At 43.7% G+C, this 21,442-nt stretch overlaps 12 protein-coding genes across 12 annotated transcripts; 6 read left to right on the top strand and 6 right to left on the bottom strand.

Moving 5' to 3' along the window:
* The first annotated feature begins 227 nt into the window (after positions 1-227).
* On the top strand, positions 228-2,419 carry V1514DRAFT_349646 (Rec8 like protein-domain-containing protein). The gene is made up of 2 exons (XM_066929380.1): positions 228-420; positions 497-2,419. The coding sequence occupies exons 1-2, from the start codon at positions 388-390 to the stop codon at positions 2,243-2,245; spliced, it is 1,782 nt and encodes a 593-aa protein (XP_066786251.1). The 5' UTR covers positions 228-387; the 3' UTR covers positions 2,246-2,419.
* On the bottom strand, positions 2,351-3,514 carry V1514DRAFT_287674 (uncharacterized protein). Its single transcript, XM_066925226.1, has 2 exons — positions 2,872-3,514; positions 2,351-2,809 (listed from the first exon to the last, which is right to left on the bottom strand). The coding sequence occupies exons 1-2, from the start codon at positions 3,349-3,351 to the stop codon at positions 2,441-2,443; spliced, it is 849 nt and encodes a 282-aa protein (XP_066786250.1). The 5' UTR covers positions 3,352-3,514; the 3' UTR covers positions 2,351-2,440.
* Positions 3,481-5,162, bottom strand: V1514DRAFT_323626 (voltage-dependent anion channel). Its single transcript, XM_066926284.1, has 2 exons — positions 4,756-5,162; positions 3,481-4,686 (listed from the first exon to the last, which is right to left on the bottom strand). The coding sequence occupies exons 1-2, from the start codon at positions 4,863-4,865 to the stop codon at positions 3,597-3,599; spliced, it is 1,200 nt and encodes a 399-aa protein (XP_066786249.1). The 5' UTR covers positions 4,866-5,162; the 3' UTR covers positions 3,481-3,596.
* Positions 5,163-5,397: 235 nt separating this feature from the next.
* V1514DRAFT_323622 (uncharacterized protein) lies at positions 5,398-6,504 on the top strand. Its single transcript, XM_066926283.1, has one exon. It carries the CDS (start codon positions 5,625-5,627, stop codon positions 6,450-6,452), a length of 828 nt encoding a protein of 275 aa, XP_066786248.1. The 5' UTR covers positions 5,398-5,624; the 3' UTR covers positions 6,453-6,504.
* A 101-nt stretch (positions 6,505-6,605) lies between these two features.
* Positions 6,606-8,439, top strand: V1514DRAFT_323620 (uncharacterized protein). Its single transcript, XM_066926282.1, has one exon. It carries the CDS (start codon positions 6,637-6,639, stop codon positions 7,951-7,953), a length of 1,317 nt encoding a protein of 438 aa, XP_066786247.1. The 5' UTR covers positions 6,606-6,636; the 3' UTR covers positions 7,954-8,439.
* Positions 8,290-10,525, top strand: V1514DRAFT_323618 (uncharacterized protein). Its single transcript, XM_066926281.1, has one exon. The coding sequence runs from the start codon at positions 8,509-8,511 to the stop codon at positions 10,309-10,311; it is 1,803 nt and encodes a 600-aa protein (XP_066786246.1). The 5' UTR covers positions 8,290-8,508; the 3' UTR covers positions 10,312-10,525.
* Positions 10,526-10,632: 107 nt separating this feature from the next.
* Positions 10,633-12,352, bottom strand: V1514DRAFT_323615 (xylose isomerase-like protein). Its single transcript, XM_066926280.1, has 5 exons — positions 12,033-12,352; positions 11,838-11,957; positions 11,634-11,768; positions 11,331-11,553; positions 10,633-11,255 (listed from the first exon to the last, which is right to left on the bottom strand). The coding sequence occupies exons 1-5, from the start codon at positions 12,224-12,226 to the stop codon at positions 10,779-10,781; spliced, it is 1,149 nt and encodes a 382-aa protein (XP_066786245.1). The 5' UTR covers positions 12,227-12,352; the 3' UTR covers positions 10,633-10,778.
* A 142-nt stretch (positions 12,353-12,494) lies between these two features.
* Positions 12,495-13,142, top strand: V1514DRAFT_273987 (uncharacterized protein; the record flags this gene model as incomplete). Its single annotated transcript, XM_066924837.1, has 4 exons — positions 12,495-12,612; positions 12,734-12,861; positions 12,930-13,007; positions 13,086-13,142. The coding sequence occupies 4 exons, from the start codon at positions 12,495-12,497 to the stop codon at positions 13,140-13,142; spliced, it is 381 nt and encodes a 126-aa protein (XP_066786244.1).
* A 97-nt stretch (positions 13,143-13,239) lies between these two features.
* On the bottom strand, positions 13,240-14,573 carry V1514DRAFT_323612 (armadillo-type protein). The gene is made up of 2 exons (XM_066926279.1): positions 14,311-14,573; positions 13,240-14,246 (listed from the first exon to the last, which is right to left on the bottom strand). Exons 1-2 carry the CDS (start codon positions 14,459-14,461, stop codon positions 13,471-13,473), a joined length of 927 nt encoding a protein of 308 aa, XP_066786243.1. The 5' UTR covers positions 14,462-14,573; the 3' UTR covers positions 13,240-13,470.
* A 1,369-nt stretch (positions 14,574-15,942) lies between these two features.
* On the bottom strand, positions 15,943-16,848 carry V1514DRAFT_345660 (CTLH/CRA C-terminal to lish motif domain-containing protein; the record flags this gene model as incomplete). Its single annotated transcript, XM_066929238.1, has 2 exons — positions 15,943-16,389; positions 16,672-16,848. 2 exons carry the CDS (start codon positions 16,846-16,848, stop codon positions 15,943-15,945), a joined length of 624 nt encoding a protein of 207 aa, XP_066786242.1.
* Positions 16,849-17,146: 298 nt separating this feature from the next.
* On the bottom strand, positions 17,147-17,985 carry V1514DRAFT_8115 (uncharacterized protein). Its single transcript, XM_066930145.1, has one exon. It carries the CDS (start codon positions 17,812-17,814, stop codon positions 17,347-17,349), a length of 468 nt encoding a protein of 155 aa, XP_066786241.1. The 5' UTR covers positions 17,815-17,985; the 3' UTR covers positions 17,147-17,346.
* Positions 17,986-18,046: 61 nt separating this feature from the next.
* V1514DRAFT_8088 (SacI homology domain-containing protein) lies at positions 18,047-21,433 on the top strand. Its single transcript, XM_066930143.1, has 4 exons — positions 18,047-19,077; positions 19,138-19,178; positions 19,241-19,528; positions 19,584-21,433. Exons 1-4 carry the CDS (start codon positions 18,113-18,115, stop codon positions 21,368-21,370), a joined length of 3,081 nt encoding a protein of 1,026 aa, XP_066786240.1. The 5' UTR covers positions 18,047-18,112; the 3' UTR covers positions 21,371-21,433.
* Positions 21,434-21,442: the final 9 nt, after the last annotated feature.

Below are 21,442 nucleotides of genomic sequence, written 5' to 3'. Positions count from 1 at the left end.
AAAACATCTTCAAACAAACAGATTGTACCTTTTCAGTACAAATTCCAGTAAGCAATTGAAACAAAATCCTCGCATGCTGGCCTCATCAATGTTGAAGCTTAGGACAAAAATATATAGTAAACATAACTGCAAAACGCATACGCGTTTATGGCTTAAACGCGTAAATCTACAGGGCTTTTTTTTTCTTGTTTGGCGGCAACTTCGCGTCACGCATTATTAACATGGCTGGCTAGTGTTTACTGTACCACAGTTGCACTCCTTCTCGCAATAGATTTGAGGTTAGGTCAAGGGTGCAAGAATATAAAAAAAACGAAAAGAGAGGAAAAAAGAAAAGAAAGGAATTGGAAAATTTCAGTGGTGCAATAGGTCGCATAACTCTGACCAACCATGTTTTATTCAGAGTCGTTGCTGTCCAAAAAGGTATTTTTTTCTTTTAAGGCATATATATATGTATGTATGCATGTGTGTTGGATTTTGTTTTGACTGGAAGTATTAGGGCCCGCTAGCTCGTGTTTGGCTTGCTGCCAATCTGGAGCGCAAATTATCAAAAGCACAATTTCTTCAAACATCGATCGAAAAATCAGTTGGCGCAATTGTTGGCGATGACGTTGCGCCGATGGCACTTCGTCTTTCTGGTCAGCTACTTCTTGGCGTGGTTAGAATATATAGCCGAAAAACGAAATATTTGCTGGATGATTGCAGCGATGCGCTTGCCAAGTTGCGAACCACGTTCCGGGCTGGAAACGTCGATCTTGTCACCAGTGCTGCGGTTAGCAATCCTCAACAGCTTACGTTATCCAACACGATCACTGAACTTGACTTGCTGCTGCCGGACCCATCCGCCTTGCTTGGTTTGGAGCCACTTCCGGTGTTAAACATTGGCGCGCATACGTTGGCGGTCAAGGATATTACGTTGCCAGATTTGCAAGACTCGATCGAACTTGTGCGTGGTGGCGAAGTTGAGGATGACTTGGCACGGATTGGAGATGATGACCTAGTTCTCGACACTGGCGAATACTTAATGAACAATCCTGACGCGCTCGATGACGAACCGGCGGTGATGCCTCAAGATGACGATGATTATGATTACGACCAGAGCATTGAAATTGGTCGCAATAATCAACTTGACGGGTTAGATGTTGAAAACTATGGCGTGGAACTGAATGAGGTGGATGATGGTGGACTGGAAATTGGCGGTCATGAGGATGATGAGGAATTACAAAAGAGATTAAGAGCAGGTGAGACTTTTGAATTAATGGACGTGCCGAGCATGCGTCAGGACGAAGATGACACTCTAAGTATTGCGTTGGAAAATGAGATACAACGAGATCGGGCATCAGCAACGCCGACCAAGAAACGTGAACCAGCGAAAAGGAAACAGAAAATAGATTCAGTCACGGAGTTAAAGAGTGCGTTCATCAAGCAGATGCAAACCGAACGAACAGGGCTTCTTCGAAACGAGTCCTTGATTCCGCGATCCCGTGATGGCGTGGCCTTATTAAGTTTGTATGACAAGGGAATTTATGATTTAATTTACAAGCCATCATATTTGCATGAATCAATCTCGAGTTTGCTTGCACCGAGATTGTTACCGGCCGATAATTTGAAGAAAAGAAAGAAATCTGCAGGGCACGGTGACGAAGATGATGAAGAATACGAAGACCAACAGCAAAGTGATGGCGTGGGCAAGAAATTGCACGTTGACAATGAAGAACAGTATGCTGTTGATGAGGAACTTGCCATCATGCCGCAGGATGAAGACTGGGGATATGATCAAGGTCCGATCATTAACGACGATGATGTTCGTGTTGATTATTCTACGGACCAAGTCGGCGACCAAGACGGTAGCAAGTTTACTTCTGATGATGTTGCTGATCAAAACTTGATTGATGACCAAGTGGACGATGATGTGGATGATGTTGACGCCGTGGCAGACTCCAGTCAGGCCGTGGTTACGGACGTTTCCCGAAACACGAGGCAAACCGTTATTCAATTACGGACTGCGCTTGCAGATGTGGACAGTATTGAATTTCAATCTTTGGTTAAGACTCATAATCGAACTGATACGGTAAAGTTTTTTTTCGAAACTCTTGTATTGGCAACCAAGGATGCAGTCGAAGTTAGCCAGGCCGAGTCATATGGCACGATTAATATTAAGGCTAAAGAGTCATTGTATAAGCAAGATTGGATTAATGACCAAACACAACAAATCACAGGACTGACTCAGGTTGAAGCTTCGGCATGAAAAATTTTTTTTTTCTGGGTTGAGAATAAGAAGAAAAGTTTGCTCTAAGAACGACTGTATACTTTTTGTTTGTTTTAAATGCTATTGGGTAAATTTTTTTTTTTTTTAAATATTATTAGGGGGATTTTAATTTGTATTTTTATTTGTATACTTTGGTATTTTTTTCTTAATCGGAAATTTTTTTTTTTATTTATGCTATAGAAATACTGCCCTGCCATCTTCAATAAGTTTCCGAATATGAATATACGGCAACACATAAATTTGGCCCTTTTTCAATCCATCTTCCATGTCGGGCGGCACAACACCCGGAGGTTCATCAAGCACGTTAACGTCTTGCACGACGCGCACAAACACGACAGATTGCAAGTTTGGTTGCTCAATCATGGACATGCCTGCCACTTTATCGGTTAGCGACCGCAATGATTCGGGCAAGCTTGATAATATTCGAGATTGATAAAACTTGTTGAGCATGTGATCATAACGTTTAATGTATTGGCGTTCCGAACTTGATAACCTTGTGATTAAATTTTCATGTTGTAAAATATGCATGTAATATTTATCAATCTAAATTTTCAGTCAGTCAGTAAGTCAGTCAAAAAATTTTTTTTTTTTTTTTTTTTTTTTACCTTGTGAATTCGAGCCCGAACATAACCACGAATCAAAAACTTGATTCGTTCAAGGTCAGTCTCGATTAATAATAATTTAAATTTATTTTTGCCATCATTCAAATCATGAAATTTTTTTTTTGACAAACTCGTGGTCGTGACATGATGATGATGATGATGATCATCATCATCATCATCATAGCCATGCATGATTGATTCGGTTTCGATAATTTCAACCTGGCCATGAATTCGATCCATCATGAGATCAATCAGTTCGGTTTGAAACATTAAAATTTCCGGACACGTGCGTTCGCTTATCCACGCTTGTTCGAGCTTGTGCAGATCGCTTGACCTGGCCTGGCGTCGGGACGATAACGATGATGATGACGCACGGCGGCCAGCCGTGGCGCCGGATGGCAAATTCTTTACCGGTTCGGTATTAAATTGGGCATCAAGATCATCAAGAATATCATCGATATCAATATCTGCATTGTCAGTCATGACAACCAATCTTCATTAATGTGTATTGCATCCCTCCGCCGACAGCAAAAAAGATTTGCAAGCAAAACGCGTGTTGCGCTCGAAGGTGTTAGATTGAAAACTTTAATATACGACGGGTACTGAGATAAAACGTGCAACTTGAATACGAAAACTTCATTTCAACTTTTTATATATACATTAAACTTATAACTCAAAATCTTTTTAAAAAAACTTGAAGCACATCTTTAAAACTAATTTGTCTCGATTCAGTCATTGATCTCATTCTTGAACTGGTCATCCATTTCTTCCTGCGTGACGACAAACACCAAATCAGTAAATAACGAATGATATGCGGAAGCCACGGTTAACGTTAACGTTGCCATGACGACAAACACGCCGGTAATGCAGCTGATGACTTTGAACGCTTGCAAGTCCAACACGAACCCGAGTTCTCTCGATGCCATGGCGAACGTGCCGACAGGGAAGGTCATGCCCCACCAAGTAATGGCAAACCGGCGCGGCCGGCGGACAAAACACGCTGACACGGCGCAGACAAGCCAGAACGTGGCAAATCCGAGCATGATGAGTGCCACTGCCACGGCCACGTACATGAGCAAGCCGTGACGAACCAACGCGCCGGATCCTGAAGGCACTATTGCGGGCACGTGCAAGTGTAATTCGGCGTTGGCAGCGGTGAGCAACAAGCCGTACGCGCCCTGGCAAAGCGGGCCGATCGGCAGGAACGATGAAATGATTGAATCCCGCTCCGGCAATTTAAACGCCAGCAACCGGCCCAAATAAATGGCGATGAACCCGGCTGCCAGGCATTCGCCATTGCCCCAGATAATCATGCAAATTAAAATCATGTGCCCGCGCCAGTGATCGGGCAAGTACGCCGTGATCGTGGCACCGGTGGACGCGTTGACGACCAAAGTCACGACCGGCAATAGCACGACCGCGTTCAGGTGCACCGGTTGCGTGCGGGTCAAGGTGGCAAACCCGACAAACACGAGGACCCAGGCGCAGGCAAACGATAGCACGGTGTCAACCCACCATAGCACGTAGCATGGCCACACGGCACGATGACCAAACACGGCCATGGTGGAGTTGAGCACGGCGGACAACGCCATGGGGATGCAACCCCAAAACAGGCATTGGATCGGATGCCGCTGCATGCGGGAGAACGTGGAAGGGAATAAAATGTGCCGTGACGTGGTTAACATGGCAAAGATTGCTAATTCCGCACAAGCGGCAGCCCAGAATGCGACGCCGACCGCTCGCAGCCACCTGGATGGGAATGGGAATTCGATAAGGATCGTGCTGGAGATGCCGGTTCCCATAACCATGGCGTACCATCTGCACGTTGACAGGTTAAAACAAAACAAAATAAAATAAAATACAAACTTACTTGGAAAATGTACTTACGCTGGTGAAAAATATTTGATCCTATACCGAACTTGATCAATTAGCAACCGGCGTGCCGGTGATGCAACATCTTGTTGAGGATTTTCACTGCCATTCATGGCAAGGTTCATGGGCCCTTTTTGACTATAAAGGCAAATCTGGATTTTCGATATGCATATTATTAATCAAGGCTCTTCCGACTTGATCTCCAGTACTATGTAGATGTGACACTGTCTTGTTCTGCGTACGAGGTGAAGTGAATTTAAAAAAGTCTGAGTCAACCTGGGCATGGGTCATTTAACTTAGTCAGCTTTCTAGGGGGTATTTTTTACTGCTACAATAATTACCGGCAAACAACTCATTCGATGCCTTCTTACCACTTCAGAATAGTTATAGTTGATGATATTATTATACTGAGTTATAGTCCGAATAACAGCTGCCCTGTCATATTCCCAGCGTTAGTTACTCGGGCTATAACTCAGCATAATAATATGACTAACTATAACTATTAGCAAAATATAGATGTAGAAGTCAATTTTTAGATATCACCAATAATATATTATACTATTGCCAGTACGTATCAAACAACGAAGGCCAACGGGTGACAATCTGGAAATTGCGTGCGAGCAAAAAGTATCTCACAAAACATGATTGCTATGGCATATCTACCCACAACGTTAGCACACTTATAATTGAATTTTGCGTGTAATTACTTGCTCGAGCACGACGTGGCCGAGCAGGGCAGCAACAAAACACAAAAAAAAATCCATTGCCAAGTACAAACTCAATTTATACGACAATAAACATTCAAACAATTGATTTTACATCTTGGAAGTAGAAGCAGGAGGAAAGAGAGCAAAATAAAATAAATTAAAAAAATAAAGTCAAGCATGACTCAGGCCGGCGCAACGGCGTTGTCATCACGACCGGTGCTGGTGACGACGGCGTCGACACAGCCGTTGGTTGAAGTATGTGCAGACATTGCCAGCCGGGTGGACGTGTTTTTGTCCGGTAACAATGATGATGAGGGTGATGATGATGATGCCAGATTATTACGAGCGCGAACGCAGGAACGAGTGCGGGCGTCGCTGGCAGTGACACAGGAAGCATTGACGCGGTATTCAAATGACGAGTTGGCCATATCGTTCAATGGTGGCAAGGATTGCTTGGTGATGCTGGTGCTGCTGCTGGCCAGTATTTACTACAAGTCGACGACGGTAACCGCAACCGCACGGCGGTTCATGCCGCAACGGATACACACCGTGTACGTGCATTCGGACAATGCGTTTGCGGAAGTGGACCGGTTTGTGAACGCATGCACGGCAGTGTACAGCCTGGACCTGATTCGATTGCCGGGACCGATAAAGCAAGCGTTCGAACGATTCCTTCATGCCAAGCCGCATGTGCGGGCCATCATGGTCGGCACCCGGCGCACGGATCCGAACGGGCATGACCTTGCAGGGTTTAATCCGACCGATCATGGATGGCCCGAGTTTATGCGCGTGCATCCGGTCGTGGATTGGACGTACGCGGAGGTGTGGCATTTCTTGCGGGCATTGAACGTGCCGTATTTGAACCTGTATGACCAAGGGTACACGTCGTTGGGTGGCGTTACTGACACGCATAAGAATCCTGCCCTGGCTGATGGTTCAGGCGGATTTCGGCCAGCATATGAGTTGGCAGACGATGACAAGGAGAGGTTGGGCCGGTACAAGTGAACTAGTTGTGGATGTAATATAATTGTGTAATTAATGTATTAATTTTTTTTTATTTGATGCGTGAAGCGTGGGGAGCGGCGCGTGCGGCTCAAAAAAAATTAAAATGTATGTAATTCGATATTTTTTTTTGGTTTTTTTTTTTTGCCCGTTGCCCTGCAAATATATACAATATTTTTTACAAGGCATGGACGGGTTACAAAAATTCAAAGATTTCATAAAGTATAATGATATTGAGCTTTCACCACTGTTACGGATCAGGCATGATGATGAGAACGATCAAGGGTATTACGTGGAGTTGGACGGCAACGCCATGACGGACCAGGAATTTATTGCTGAAGGCACGTTGCTGGCACGGATTCCCAAGGCGTCGGTGTTGAGTACTTCAAGCGCCGGCATTAGCAATCTGATACCGGATGAGATGCATGGCACGTTGTGCGGCCTGGTGGTGGCGTACATGTTTGAACGGGCATCTGGGGAACGGTCGCCATGGAGCGGATACATTGCCACTGTGCCAGCAGTCGAGCTCGGGTGCATGCGATTCTGGACCGCCGAGCAGCAACAGGTCGTGGCCGGAACGGACGCTGCGGACGTGTTGCGCGCGGCCGAGGCCGAATTGCAAGACATGTATGAGCAACAGGCAGCGCCGCTGTTGGAACGCCACGGCCAGGTCATGAGCACGGCCGCAGGCGCCGAGATTGACTACGGGTTTGAAGCGTTTTGCCGGGCAGCCAGCGTGGTCGGGGCCCGGTGCTTTGAAGTGGACGCGCACATTGGCCTGGGCATGTGTCCGGTTGCGGACACGTTTAATCATTCGGACGACCCGGACGTCCGGTTCGAGACCACGTTCGAGGTGTGCGAATGGTGTGGGGCGGTCAATGGCTGTGAGCACGAAGGGTTTACTTATAGCGATGATGAGGGCGAAAACGAAGAAGAGGAAGATGATGATGATGATGATGAGCCGGTAGACACGTGCGACATTGTGGCACACCGGGCAATCCCGAGACCGCTGTTTGGCACGCGGCAGGTTTTCAACTCGTACGGGCCGTTGACCACGGCCGAGCTGGTGGTCAAGTACGGGTTCGCGCTAGCAACCAACCGGCACGACTACGTTAGCCTTGAACGTGAAGCTCGACGATGGTTCCGCGATCAGGGCTTTGCATGGCCGAAGCGCCAGCATCATGATGATGATGATGACGACGACTATAATGATGACGACGAGATTGACGTTCCCCGAGTCGACCACGACGGGCGCGTGCGGGGCGTGGCCCGCCTGCTCGAACCGGTAGTCGGCCGAGCAGCAGCAGCACAAATATCAATCGAGCTCGTGCGGCAACGCCTGCAGCGCCTGCAGCGACCGGGCAATCCTTCCGGCCATGAGCTGCAGTTCGCGGCCGGGTTGGAGCCTGCAGGCCCGACCCGAACCGGATTGCAGGTCGTGGCCGGCGCCCTGCTGGGGCTGGGCCGGGTAAGCCTTTCGGCTGGCAAGTCAAAGTCCGGGTGACGTAAGCCGAAGAATGGCTTGCCGCTAGTGGTCGGTGTCGGGTTAGGGTGGTGTGACTTTATTTCTGCCAAACCTAAAAGCGCACGAAAAGAAAAACTAAACTTTGGCTGCCCGGGTCGGCAGTGCCGGCATAGTGACGTCAGGCGGGCCAATCACGGGCATTGGCAGGCAGGGAAGTGCACAGTAAGTCCATTTTTGGCGGACAGGGCATGACGACACCGGTCGATAGATGTAAAGGCAGAGGCAGATGCAGAGGCAGATACAAAGGCAGTGAGAGCAGTGGTGATTGTGATAGTGGTCGACTGTTGGTAGATAGTAATTAGTAGTTGTAGTTCGTTAATTCGTTTTGTCAACCTGGAGTCATCATCGTCCTCGTCTTCACCAGTTTTTTTTTTTTTTCCTCTACGCTGACTCAACCCCCGGCGCCCCGGAGTTAGTTATATAACCCTGGCCCGTCTGCTGATTTTTTTTTTCTCTTGCTCTTTGTTCTCTATATTTTGCCTTCTCCTCTTTTCCCTTCATTATTCTTTAATAGTAAAGCCATTCAATCTTGCCATGGCTCCTTCGAAGCTGCGTATGCTACTGTCGGCCGCCATCGTGGTGGCCGCCGTGGCAGCCCCAGTTGTGGCAGACGGCCACGGCCACGGCCATGATGAGCAGCTCCAGAACATCACCAGCAACAGCAACGACGGCAATGGCATGCATGGCATGACGCCGTTCAACATGACTGATTTCAGACTCAACTACGATCCAGAATCGTTCATGTCTATTGCCGAAGACAGGTCGTTGTTACTGCTGCACATCACCTTCATGGTCCTGGCATTCGTCTTCGTCCTGCCCGTGTCCCTCATGTTTTCTATAGCCGGCAACCCGTTGCAGTTCCCGATCCACCTTGCCTTTCTCGCCCTCGTGGCTCTCGGCCTGGCCCCCGGTGCGTTGTATGCGTCTCGAGCCCCAGATCTGTACCCGGGCAACGTGCATTCAAAGTTTGCATATATCCTCGTCGCCATCTTGATCCTGCATTTTGTCGCCAGCCTGTTCAAGACCTTGCTCGCATGGGCCCTCACCAGTTCCGATGACGAGATCGACGGCATGGACGACATTGACCACGACCACCATGCTGACGATGCTGACTCAGCGCATGTGCCGTTGCATCGTCCGTCGCATGACGGCGGCTCGTTCTCCGGCTCTGCTGGGTCAGACGCAACACTAAATGGCTACCAGGACGAGATCGAAAATACGCTGTACGGCTCTGGTGATCCAAAACTGTCGTCGTCATCTTCTTCGTCGTCGTTGCGTCACCAGCACTCACCTGAACACCGGATCCAGCGCTACATTGCTTCCCGCTTGCAACCACTCAGGCTTGCGCTTAACGCATTGCCGCGCACTTTGCTTGCCAAGTTACATCTACTGGCATCAGTCTTTTTTTCAATCTTCAATCGGCCGTTGGTCGTCATTGGCTTTTTCCAAATCATGACCGGCATCATCACGGCTGGCTGCATTGGCCGTGACAGGCTAGTGTTTAACATGCTGGCGCACACCATCAAAGGTTCAGTGTTTTTATGGTTCGGCGTACTTACTTTTGCCCGCGTGCTGGGTGCGTTTGCAAACTTGGGTTGGGCCTGGAACATCAGGCCTCAGGTGCCGTCTTCAAGCCTGTCATGGGGTGCCCGGTTTTTTGATTGCAATATGGAAATGGTCGAATCTGGCTTGATCTTTTTCTACGGCATTACGAACGTGTTTATGGAACACATGGCCAATCCAGGCGGCGAGTGGTCACACAAGGACCTGCAACACGCATCGATCGCGTTCATGTTTATCGGAGGCGGCTTGGGCGGCCTGTTGTTTGAATCCAACGCTGTGCGCGGCCTGCTTAACGCACCCGTGGCCGGCCTGGCTGCCCGATCGTCTGCAAACAAGCACAACCACGTTGATCAGGCGCCGGTGCAGTACGGCTTCTCGTTTAACCCGTTCCCCGGATTCACTGTGTTTTGGACCGGCATCCTCATGTCGCAGCATCACCAGGCCACAGAGCTGTCGACCACGATTCACATGCAATGGGGGTACCTGTTGGCCATCGGCGCGTTGCTGCGCTTGCTCACGTACACAATCATGTACGTTTCGCCGCCCACGTCGGTCCTGCCTTCGAGGCCGTTGTCCGAGGTCTTGGTCGGGTTTTGCCTCATTGCCGGCGGCATCGTGTTTGTCGCGTCAGAAGACGAAGCAGTCGGCGCAATGTTGTATTACAATATTGACGCCATGTTCACCATGAACCTTACGGTCGGATTTACCGCACTCTTCATGTCGTGGATCACGATCTTGATGGCTTTCAAGGGATGGGCTTTCCGTCGACGATGAAAGTTTAAACCTTCTTTTTCTTTTTTTTAAAAAAAAAAAAAAAAAAATCCTGACTGGCTCATAATTACTGCTTATTCATTCTTACCCATCCGCTGGCGAGAAACTTTATTAATTTCTTTTTTTTTTAAATTTTTTTTTTTTAATTCTTTACGCTTCTTTTTTTTTTTAATCTTTTTAATGTTTTTTTTTATTTTTTTTTTTTGACTCATCCCTTTGCGGTACGAAGACATGAACGGAAAAAAAAAAATTCTTTAATTTAATTTGTACATATTGGGCGGGTGTCTTCGGGTATAGATATTCACGCCATCTGGTGTCGGCGGCTTTATGATTTTAATTTTAATATTAATTGTTAATAATACATATATAACTAACTATAACTACTATGTATATAACATGTATAATGATTACTGTACAACTAATAACGTTGCGTACATGCTTTGGCTCTTGCTTGGCACGGCTATCCGGAGTTAATCTTCCGAATCCTTCTTGCGCGTAAACGGCAACTTTGCCTGCGCTCGCTTCCGTTTTGACCCGGCCGCCTCGGCTGCAGCCACGAACCGGGCTCGCTCTGCCGCGCCTAATTCTGACAACCGTGACTGTTCGGCCAAAAACTCATTTTCCTGACCGTGCTTGCCAATCAGCCATTCTAATCGTTTAATCTCCTGGCCATACGTGTCGACACTGTCGTCGCCGCCGCCGCCGCCGGTCGGGGTTTCCAATATCAGCGGCACGTCTTGCAAATGTGGCGTGTTCATGAGCACGCGAAACGTTTCCAGTCGCAAAAATCCTAGTCCAATGTTTTGATGCAGGTCGCGGTTGCTGCCGAGCGGTGCCTTCGAGTCGTTCACGTGCACGGCCTGCAAGTAACCCAGGCCGATGACCTGGTCAAACTCCTGCCATACCTTGTCGAACTTGTCCTGCGTCGTGATGTCATATCCGGCTGCCTATAATGTTTTCATCCTGTTAGTAATCATCGTGCTTGCGTCTCCCAGTTTTTTTTTTTTTTTTTTTTGACATACAAACGTGTGGCAGGTGTCAAGACAAACGCCGACCCGGGACTTGTCCTCAACCATGTCAATCACGTCCCGAAGATCTTGCCATGTAGATCCAATCAGGTTGCCATGACCGGCCATGTTTTCGAGCAAAATCTTGACAAACTTGGTTTGACTTATGGCTTTGTTGATGTTGTTAGCTAACCGGGCTAGCGCGTCTTTACGGTTTAATCCTAACGTTGATCCAGGACTACATCAATAACTTTTAGCCTAACCAACAAAAAAAAAAAAAAAAAAAAATGCGACAGTGAATATGAGCATGACACTTACTGCAAGTTGTATTTATGAATTCCTAATTGCTCGCATCGGTTTAATTCATCCAAAAATCCGGCAAACGCAATGGCATTTTTTTCATCATCCAAATTGGCCAGGTTGATTAAATACGATCCGTGCGGCACCACATGCCTAACACGTTCAATTAAAATTATATACATTTAATATGTAAATCCAAGTATTTAAAAAAAAGAAACTTACTTTTCAAGATCATAGTTATGTTCTGAAGCTAATCGTTGGAATTCTTTAATGTCTTCAATTTTCAACGGCGGTGACTGCCATCGTTTCTGATTCCTCACAAACAAGGCAAACGAGTTGCCACTAAATATTTTTGATGGATGGTTAGTCCCTCCATGAATATATATATTTTCCGTGTCGTGTTTTTTTTTGGCCTACCCTGCCTTGTTAATATTCAAGATTGAATTCTGCACGCCCTTGGCCGCGCCAACGTGCGCACCGACAAACATGCGCAATCCGGTGGTTCGAACAAACATGGCTTCTTTTTCTGAAGATGATGATGATGATGATGATGACAATGACGAACTCAATCGAGTCTTTTCTGTTTTTATTTTTTTCTTAACCGTCGTCATTTGTGTGGATTTCGTTTGCTCGAATTATTCGTTGTTCTTTTTGCAAGGTTGTTCCCCCATCTTGTTGATATTTGGATTGCTTATTCAAAGTTGCGTTAACACGCGGGGCTTGTACCTCATCGAATGTATAAACTTTAAAATTCAAGAGAAAAAAAAAAAATTCTTATTTGTATTAATTGATATATAAACTTGAAAACACTTTTTTTTTTGTTCAACAATTATTTAATCAAAAAGGACCAAAAAAAAAAAAAAAAAAAAAAAAAAGATCATGTCAGTTGTTGGATCACTTATCTTTTGCACAGATTGTGGGAACTTGCTGGATTCATTTTCTTCCACAAATCATGACATTCCATGTTTACAATGCGGTGCCAGGTATCCATCAAAAGGTATTTTTTACAAAAGGGAAAAATTAAATATGATAAAAACGCATGCCCTGAAGTTTAAGAATTAAAAAAAAAATTAAATTTGGTTGGAACGTTTTGGTTTTTTCTAATGTTATCAAAATAGAATTTGAAGATTTAACCGTGACTACGAAATCGTCTGATTCAGCATTTCCTTCAAGCCTTCGTCAAAAACGATCGGTCGTGAAAACGAGTTTGCGACGGGACGAGCAAGAAGCAGATCAAGGTGCTACGGTATGCCATTTATTGAATTTTTTTTTTTTTTTGGTTTCTTTATGTGATCTTAACATGAGTGTCAATAGATTACCGAGAAATGTCCTCAATGTGGGCATCCAGAAATGCAATATTATTCACTTCAATTACGTTCCGCAGACGAAGGCGTATGTGATCTTGTCTTTGTTTAAGTTTGCATTATGAAAATTATTAACAATTTTTTTTTTTTTTTTTTTGCACCATAGGCTACGATTTTTTACACATGCCCAAAATGTGGGCATAAATTTAGCACCAACAATTAAAAAAAAAAAAGAAAATAGTTGAGATTTGTGTTTGGGTGTTTTGTTTTTTTTTTTTTTTTTTTTTTTTTGGAATTGGTGGGTTTTTGTTTTTATTTTGTTTTATACTGGGCGCATTTTTTTTTAATTTTTTTTTTTTAATTTTGCTTTCTTTTTTGTCATTTTGATATGTCAGATTAAACAAATGTATATAAAACTCATGTATATTTTTAAAAAAAAAACACTTTTTATTATTACCCAAAAAAATAAAAAACACCGGCATTAAAAAACCCATGACTTTAAAAAAAAAAAAAAGAAACCCCGTAGCACCATGGAGTGCGTAAACAACAATCTAAACTGCAGCAGGCACGGCATATTCAATTTGTTCTGACCGTTCGTAATCATACATGTCCAATGCCACGATGGCGGATTCCCTGACCACGCGTTCCTTGTCCTTTAAAAAATCTTGCAAGACCGGTAACACGTCGTCGGTGGCGATGCTGCCGAGCGCCTCGGCAGCTTCATGCCTGACCATGCCTTGCTCCTGCTCGTTCTTGAGCACGGTCACTAACGCCTGCACGGATCTGGGATCAGATAACTGGCCAAACACGTACGCGATTTCGTGCCGGAACAGCGCGGATGGGTCGGCAAACCCGGTGATGAGCGCATCGATCGCGTCGGCCGTGTGCAGGTCGCGCAACCGAAACATGGCCCGGTATCGTTCAAACAAGGACAGAGATTGATCTACCAAAATTTGTTGCAAATCCTTAACCGAATCGGTTGATTCAAACGGTAACGGTGGTGCAGGGTCGATACTTGAAAACTGTGATGATTGCAAGTTCTCGGTTTGCGCCGCTGACGAATGCGACCATTTGATCCTGGCGATTGCAAGCTCGCACGTTTGCCGGATCACTTCGAGATCATCCTCGGTTAAATATTTTTGCAAAATTGGTAATGATTTTTCATTCCCGATCGCACCCAATGCTTCAGCCGCTTCATGACGTACCATGGCATCTTCAGATTCATTCGACAGGACCTGCGTGAGCGATGCGATCGCATGATCGTTTTTGGTTTGGCCCAACACGTAGGCAAGTTCATGTTTTAATAATGCCGAATCATCCGTAAATGCTAATTCAAATATAAGTACAATATTTTTTTTTTTTTTTTTTTTTGGTTTTAAAATATAACGTACCTTCGCTAATAATGTCGATGGCTTGATTATTGCCATCCCGGCCCAATGATTTTAATGAAAACAAGGCCCGGAACCGATGAGCTAAAGGAACGTCGCCAGATTCATTAACCAAGATCGACCTTAATTGAGTAATATCCTCTGTTTCTGCCATCTTTTCTCTGTCTATATATTTATGTGTATAAATCTGTCTATTCTACACGAAACAGACGTGAAAAAAAAAAAAAAAAAAAAAAAAAATTAGAGGCGTGCAAAGGCCAAGCCGCACAACATGTGCCGTTAATTTATTTAAACATTGAAACAATTTACATTGACAACTTTTTTGATTTATTTGAGCAGCTGGACCAGCCAAAAAATGAAAATGGACAAGGACATGGACATTTAATAGTGCGAAATTTGCAATGTACCTGGATATGACATGCAGGTGTCTTGCTGTAAATATTCACCGAATTATTGAATATGCCTGCAACTAAATTCCCCGTATTACGGTGATTTACCAAAATCGTTCATTCTTGAACCATTTTTTTATAACCTAGTGATACTTTATATCGATGTGTATTGTTTGTTCATGAAACCAAGCATGTTGGGCTAAATGGGTTGCTGACTGGTGCAGACGAGACAACCGAGTGAATAATAAGGTTGTATAGCATGCGGTTCGTAATAGCCAAAGCCGCTTGTGGAAATCGATACATGGTCTGAAACAAAGCTCCAATTATGAAGTTCGTCTGCTTTCATTGCTCTATTTTAAGTATCACGAAAAGTTGGTGGATGAGACCAATTTTCGTTCCTGGTTTGGTTTAGTGGAGTTTATATTGGCGCTTCCGATTGACAAAGATGCCGATATGGCGGTTATGCTACTGCGATTCGGAAAATCACAAACTCTTGTTAATCGCATGCTATACAACCTTACTATTCGCTCGGTTTCCCTTTCCTCGGTTTCCCTTTCTGTCCTTACAGATCTTCGCGTTTTTCATGTCAGGAACGTGCTTGTTGATTATTTGTTGGTGATTCCAGGTTACATGTCCAAACCTTGGCCTAAAGCTATCGCTTACGGTTGGGTGTGCTACTTATTCGCTTGTTTTCCCCCTGTTTTTTTTTCGTGACGGTAAGCTTACTCCAGTTTTTCGTGTTCATACGTTATGCTTGACGTGTTTTTGGTGGTATTGACTTCCAAAGTTCATCGTCACTTTCAGATGGTAGACTACAGTTCTGATTGGCAAGGGAGAACAGGAGGGATAGTTTGAGCAGCGCAAGTAGAATAAATAATAGCGTGCCGGTCCGTGTAAAATCTTTTGTTTTCATTATATTTGTTTTCCCTATTGTCTCTGGCGTGTAGTTGAGAGCTCGTGTTGTGGATTCTGAAGTGCCAACGAAAGCATGGTCAATATGGACACAAAAGTGCACTTTCTGCTTTGCAAAATATTTTTATAAAAATACATGTATAATCAAGTAATTTAAAAAACTGTTTATAATTCCTCCTGTCCCACTTTAGCGCCCCTCCTAAAAAAAAAAAAAAAAAAACCTGCAAAAGACTCCGCCCCGCGTCCACACTAAAATTCCCAAAAAAAATCCTCATATAATGCAAAGAGAAAAATAAAAATAAAACCAGATAATACAATGCATGGAAGTTAATGTTTATATAATACTAGCCAAATCTAATGGTGGGAAATGAACCTGGTCCTGTTCAAGTGAGTTCTCAGCCCACCCCCAAAGCCTAACCAGGCCTCGCAACTTGGCCTCTTGCATAACCCCTTGAGCTTCCAATATGGATTCGTTAACTTTTGCAGCCACATGTCTTCGTAATGCGGGATCTAATAATTCAGCCAACTGTTGAGGCACGTGATTGTTATCCCTGGGGAAACATAGCAACGCCATCGTACGTTCCAGGTCGGCCAAAAATGCCGGGTTGCGTTGCGCGCGGGATGCCAAATGAGTAGTAGCAAAGGCCAGGACTGGTTGAATATCAACACCGGCTGAACCGGATGACTTGCTGGCGGGTCCAGCTGATGCGCAATTCCGAATGAGTTCAATCAGTTGCAGCCGTAATAATGAAAAATGCAATTCAGGATTGGCATCGAGAAGCTAGAAAAAAAAAATTTTGTTAATTCATTGCTCAAAAAAATAAAAAAATTTAACATTGCTTAAAACCATGAATATTTAAGTAAGATGAAGATTTTTTAAAAGCAAAAGGCTCATTTTGAAGACTGAAGGTTTTGTTTTCTCATCAAAGAAATAAATTTTCTATGAGTGGTGCATGAAAACAGTATAATCATTGCCCAAATGCAAATAAAAAATTCTCATCCGCCAAAACATAAATGCAAAATGTTGACGAATTAAAAAAAAAAAAAAAAATTAAAATCTTACCTCTGGATTTAATTCATTAATTTTCTCGATAGCACCTTGCACGTTCCCTGCATGAATCGCATCACGAATTTGCATGCGATCACTTATTGAATCTAATGCAACCGTATGAGACAAATTTGCCTCTTGTGCAAATCTGTCAGCTGCGGATTTATAACCTTCAGTTATGAGATAATTCATAATCAGCAAATTTAAATTACTGCAAACACACACGTTAGAATCAATACCAAGTCTTGTTTCTTGTTTAAATGTAGCCATCATTTTCTGAACTTCAACCATATGAATTGAAAGAACGTAAAAATATTGGAAAACTAAAAAGAAACCCCATAAATGAAAAAAAAAGTTTCAGTGGTCAAGTAAAATTATTTTCTCTCCATGAGTATGTCAGAGAGATTCCCAACTTGTTAAAAAAATCATCATTGTGCTTTTTTTCTTTTCATGGGTAATTCTCGTTCCAAAATTTTGTAAAACATTTGCCAAAAAAAAATGTACATACGATTTTGCATAATGAATGTTATCCAATTTCTGTTCCCATTCGTAGGGACTGTATGTCCGTTTGGGTGAGTTAACCACGGCAGCAGCAGATGATGCTGCGGTGACAGAATGACTTTGAGAGTACAAACTTGAGTTCGACTAAAACCTCCCCGGTAAAGAAAAAAAAATTAAAACCAGTCAACATCACATCTGGCAAAACAAAAAAAAAATCATTTTATGTCTAATGACATACCATGATGGGATGATATCAATTGGAACAAAAGAAAAAAAATCAAATCCAAGTGGAAACGATCTGTTTTGTCTATCCAATGAGGTCGGCCCAGAATAGTAAGCAAAGTTGAAAAAAGAAAAAAAAAAATTTTTTTCTTTTGAAGACTTGCAAATTCTTCGACAGCGACGAAGAAAAAAAAAAAGGGAAAAAAAAGAAAAAGAAAAAGAATGAGAGAAAAGTTGAGAAATATAGCTAAAGAAACGTCCCTGACCACTCGAAGGCAGACATTTTGTAATAGGGTAAAAACCAAAAACCAACAGCAAATTTCTATTAAATGGGTTAAATATGGCAAACGTCTTGCGTTTATGCTTCATCTGCGCAAACGCAGCACGAGACAAAGTTAGGGTTATTTTGTTTCCTGTTTTCCTTGCCATAGACATTCAATGCACGTTACATGTACAATTTTCCATGATTTCATACCGAAATTTTATGTAGTTTACAAGAGTTAATTTGATCTTCCTTTCTGTAAGCTCCAAGTTATTGAAAAGGCATCAAAATATGTATGATTTTATGCCGTTATGAGTGTACTTATGGCCGTGCCCAAAATACAGACCCCCCCTGAAGCAGGGTAATAACAGCCGCCCTGACACAACCCCTGGACGATTGCAATCTCAGATCTTGACAATCAGGCCAGGTATAGATAGTCTCTATTACAACACGCGGGGGTGTGCCATAACTATGGAACCTGAGGATCCGGCGTTCGTATTTGCATCTGTGTCGGATTATCCAGCTGCAGCGTCTTCAGCCTCTGCAAATATTGACTTCATTAAAGCTAACCAACAACAACAACAAGCTAATGATCCATCGTCGTTACCGCCACCTTTGCTGTCTTCCTCAATTTCATTTCTTAATTTTGTCAAACAGCCCAACACTTCTGTAGAGCGCGTGGCCGGGTTTGAGTTTGTCAAAGAAGAAGTCCATGGCGGTGTGCCTCCTGCCGGTAACAGCAACTCTAGTAGTGGTAACGACCAGGAGAATGAAGGTGACAATGATATTCATACTGTCAATGCGGATCCATTGTCTTCCACGACCGCACAGGCTTACGATGCGTCATTTAATCGAATGTGCAAGTATACCCTTTATGAAACCAAAACCCGGTTTTACCTGATTGGGTCGAACATGAACGACACCCGCTTTCGCGTGCTTAAGATTGATTTGACTGCTGAAAATGGTGACCTGGTTCTTACTCAAGATGATACGGTGTATACCCATGCAGAGATTATTCAACTTTTGGAAGCCATTCAGGACGGTAACCCTGCTGGCGGCCTGGTTAAGCGGCTTACGTCCTGGGGAGTTATTGGCTTTATTCGGTTCACTTCGTACTACTACATGTCTGTCATTACGAAGCGCAGTGCGGTCGCATTATTGGGTGGGCATTACATTTATCATATTGACTCCACGGAGTTGATCCCGCTTTGCTCATCCGCATCATATCGTAAGCCTCATCGAAATTCTGAGGAGGCCCGGTTTTTATCCACGTTTCAAAACTTGGACTTATCAAAGACTTTTTATTTTTGTTATAGTTATGATATCACGCATACGTTGCAACGAAACTTGCACCGGGCCAGGCAATCTGCCAAACAAGGCAAACCTGCGACCGCACACTCGTATGATTTGCAAGTATATTCGAATTATAACGAGATGTTTGTATGGAATCACTACTTATTGCGGCCTGTAATTGAATCAAATATTGATACGTTTAGCTGGTGCTTGCCAATTATTCATGGATTTATAGATCAAGCTAGTAAGATATCCTTAAACATATCGCATGTTTGTGTTTGTACTCACATTTGGTATTTTTTTTAGACATATCTGTTTACGGACGAAACGTGTCTATTGCTCTGATTGCCAGGCGATCCCACTATTTCGCTGGTGCCAGATTTTTGAAACGAGGTGCAAACGATCAGGGATATGTTGCTAATGATGTTGAAACCGAACAAATCGTGTCTGACATGTTAACCACGAGTTTCCATTCATTAGACGGGCAAGCGTTTGTAAATCCACGGTATACTTCTTTTGTTCAACACCGTGGCAGCATTCCTTTATTTTGGACCCAAGATGTTAGTGGCATGTCTCCGAAACCACCAATTGAACGTGAGTAGTACTTGACTTGTTGTTTTTTTTTGTGGAATACTGATGGCTCGGGTAGTAAATGTTGTGGACCCGTTCTACAGTGCTGCGGCATTGCATTTTGATCACATGTTTGAACGTTATGGGACTCCGGTGGTTGTATTTAATTTAATTAAGACTCGAGAGCGTACGCCGAGAGAAACCATTTTGCTTCGTGAATTTGAACAATGCTTGCAGTATCTGAATCAGTTTCTACCAGAAAAGGTTAAGATTTTGTATACTTCGTGGGACATGAGCCGAGCTTCCAAGGGCAGGGATCAAGAAGTTATTGAATTTCTTGAAGAATATGCTGATCGAATTTTGCGAACCACAAAGATTTTCCATAACGGGCCTGAACCGCAATCGGTTCAATCCGGCGTGTGCAGGACTAATTGTATCGACTGTCTTGATCGAACAAACGCGGCACAGTTTGTGGTTGGCAAGCGAGCATTGGGTTATCAGCTCCAAGCCTTAGGGGTTATCAAGGGAAACTCAGTCGATTACGATACCGATGCGGTTAATCTTTTAACTGAAATGTACCATGACCATGGAGATACGATCGCCTTGCAATATGGCGGATCGCATTTGGTTAACACGATGGAGACATACCGTCGCATCAACCAGTGGACCAGTCATTCACGTGATGTGATTGAGAGCATTAAGCGATACTACAGTAATTCGTTTATTGACAGTCAACGCCAAGAGGCAATCAATCTTTTTCTTGGCAATTACGTTTTTGAAATGGGTCAGCCGATGTTATGGGATTTAAGTACGGATTATTATCTGCACCATGGAATACCAAATGATAAAAAATCACCTAGAAGAAGTTATCGAAAGTGGTGGCGGCCAATAAATTTGCAAAAAACCATTACCGAACGCGAAGTTACTAACGTCAAGAATGATGATGATGGCGACACCGACGTGCGACATCATGTACGTCGTGTCAAGTCTAGATCAGGATTGTTTTTCGATAATTATTGGATGGAATATTATAAGCCTAAAATGCTATCATCTTTTTCGAAAATATTTCATTATAACATAAATTCAACGTTAAGATACTTGCCATCGATCGTTGTTGGCAACAGCAAGTACAATTTAAGTCCGTTTGAACCTCGGCAGGTGCATATGGATCATTCAAAGGATTTGATTGAAAAAGAACGAATTCAAGATGATCGCAGCAGTATTATTAGTGTCATTAGCACCAGACGAACCCGCAAGTTTTTGGATATCGGATTTATTGATTTTTCCTCTAAATCTGACCGCAGTCCATCCCCGCCACCTTTGGTAAAAGATGATTCTGCAGCTTTATCGGTTCATAGCAGTAATGAAGAAGAAGTGCAAAGTTTGACCATGTTCCCATCTTCATCGGATGATAACGGGTTTGATAACACGTTATGGTGTTACGGCGGTGGTGATGGTGGTGTTAACCGAGATAAGAACGACGTCGCTAGGACAAGACGGCATCAGCAGCAACCACCAGACATGCCAGCCATCGTTGATCACATAACCAAGCCTATGGTGTTAAGCTCTGAAGCGCACGAATATCGCAAGTACTTGACCAATCCTGATTTGGCACCATTAACAATGTCAGAGAAACGCGCCATGTTGCGCACGCATCAGCATGCCGAATTTGAAAATTACGTGCGAGGCAAGACTGCGGATTACTCTCAATTAAACATCACGCCGGAGGATGACGTGTGTTATCAACAACATGTTTTAATTCCTGAAGTGGTTACATCCATGGTCATAGCGAACGAGGAAGAAACTAAAAAATTTAAAACTTATCAATTATGGCTAAAGACGAATAATGGGCAAAACTTAAAATAAGTATTGCCATTTTTTTTTCTTGTTTTTTCTTGTATTTTCGGTTTGATTTTTTTTTTGGCGTTTTTGAGGTGT

The sequence above is a fragment of the Lipomyces japonicus genome (genome assembly GCF_038497905.1).
Source record: "Lipomyces japonicus strain CBS 7319 unplaced genomic scaffold V1514scaffold_1, whole genome shotgun sequence".
NCBI classification, from domain to species: domain Eukaryota; kingdom Fungi; phylum Ascomycota; class Lipomycetes; order Lipomycetales; family Lipomycetaceae; genus Lipomyces; species Lipomyces japonicus.
Note: the sequence above shows the minus strand (reverse complement) of the source record. Positions and strands in the feature narration are given on the sequence as shown.

Excerpts from the sequence above, each read along its gene's own strand:
- V1514DRAFT_323620 (XM_066926282.1), top strand. The coding sequence starts at position 6,637 with ATGGACGGGTTACAAAAATTCAAAGATTTCATAAAGTATAATGATATT.
- V1514DRAFT_323615 (XM_066926280.1), bottom strand. The coding sequence starts at position 12,226 with ATGACGACGGTTAAGAAAAAAATAAAAACAGAAAAGACTCGATTGAGT. Across the intron at positions 11,769-11,837 it reads CATAACTATGATCTTGAAAA|GCATGTGGTGCCGCACGGAT; the intron begins GTAAGTTTCTTT and ends TGAACGTGTTAG. Across the intron at positions 11,256-11,330 it reads TTGACACCTGCCACACGTTT|GCAGCCGGATATGACATCAC; the intron begins GTATGTCAAAAA and ends AAAACATTATAG.
- V1514DRAFT_323612 (XM_066926279.1), bottom strand. The coding sequence starts at position 14,461 with ATGGCAGAAACAGAGGATATTACTCAATTAAGGTCGATCTTGGTTAAT. Across the intron at positions 14,247-14,310 it reads CATCGACATTATTAGCGAAG|CATTTACGGATGATTCGGCA; the intron begins GTACGTTATATT and ends TATTTGAATTAG.
- V1514DRAFT_323626 (XM_066926284.1), bottom strand. The coding sequence starts at position 4,865 with ATGAACCTTGCCATGAATGGCAGTGAAAATCCTCAACAAGATGTTGCA. Across the intron at positions 4,687-4,755 it reads ATCAAATATTTTTCACCAGC|ATGGTACGCCATGGTTATGG; the intron begins GTAAGTACATTT and ends GTCAACGTGCAG.
- V1514DRAFT_323622 (XM_066926283.1), top strand. The coding sequence starts at position 5,625 with ATGACTCAGGCCGGCGCAACGGCGTTGTCATCACGACCGGTGCTGGTG.
- V1514DRAFT_8088 (XM_066930143.1), top strand. The coding sequence starts at position 18,113 with ATGGAACCTGAGGATCCGGCGTTCGTATTTGCATCTGTGTCGGATTAT. Across the intron at positions 19,078-19,137 it reads TATTCGAATTATAACGAGAT|CTGGTGCTTGCCAATTATTC; the intron begins GTTTGTATGGAA and ends TGATACGTTTAG. Across the intron at positions 19,529-19,583 it reads TCCGAAACCACCAATTGAAC|TAAATGTTGTGGACCCGTTC; the intron begins GTGAGTAGTACT and ends TGGCTCGGGTAG.
- V1514DRAFT_323618 (XM_066926281.1), top strand. The coding sequence starts at position 8,509 with ATGGCTCCTTCGAAGCTGCGTATGCTACTGTCGGCCGCCATCGTGGTG.
- V1514DRAFT_349646 (XM_066929380.1), top strand. The coding sequence starts at position 388 with ATGTTTTATTCAGAGTCGTTGCTGTCCAAAAAG. Across the intron at positions 421-496 it reads AGTCGTTGCTGTCCAAAAAG|GGCCCGCTAGCTCGTGTTTG; the intron begins GTATTTTTTTCT and ends TGGAAGTATTAG.
- V1514DRAFT_287674 (XM_066925226.1), bottom strand. The coding sequence starts at position 3,351 with ATGACTGACAATGCAGATATTGATATCGATGATATTCTTGATGATCTT. Across the intron at positions 2,810-2,871 it reads TTCGGGCTCGAATTCACAAG|ATTGATAAATATTACATGCA; the intron begins GTAAAAAAAAAA and ends CTGAAAATTTAG.
- V1514DRAFT_8115 (XM_066930145.1), bottom strand. The coding sequence starts at position 17,814 with ATGTCTATGGCAAGGAAAACAGGAAACAAAATAACCCTAACTTTGTCT.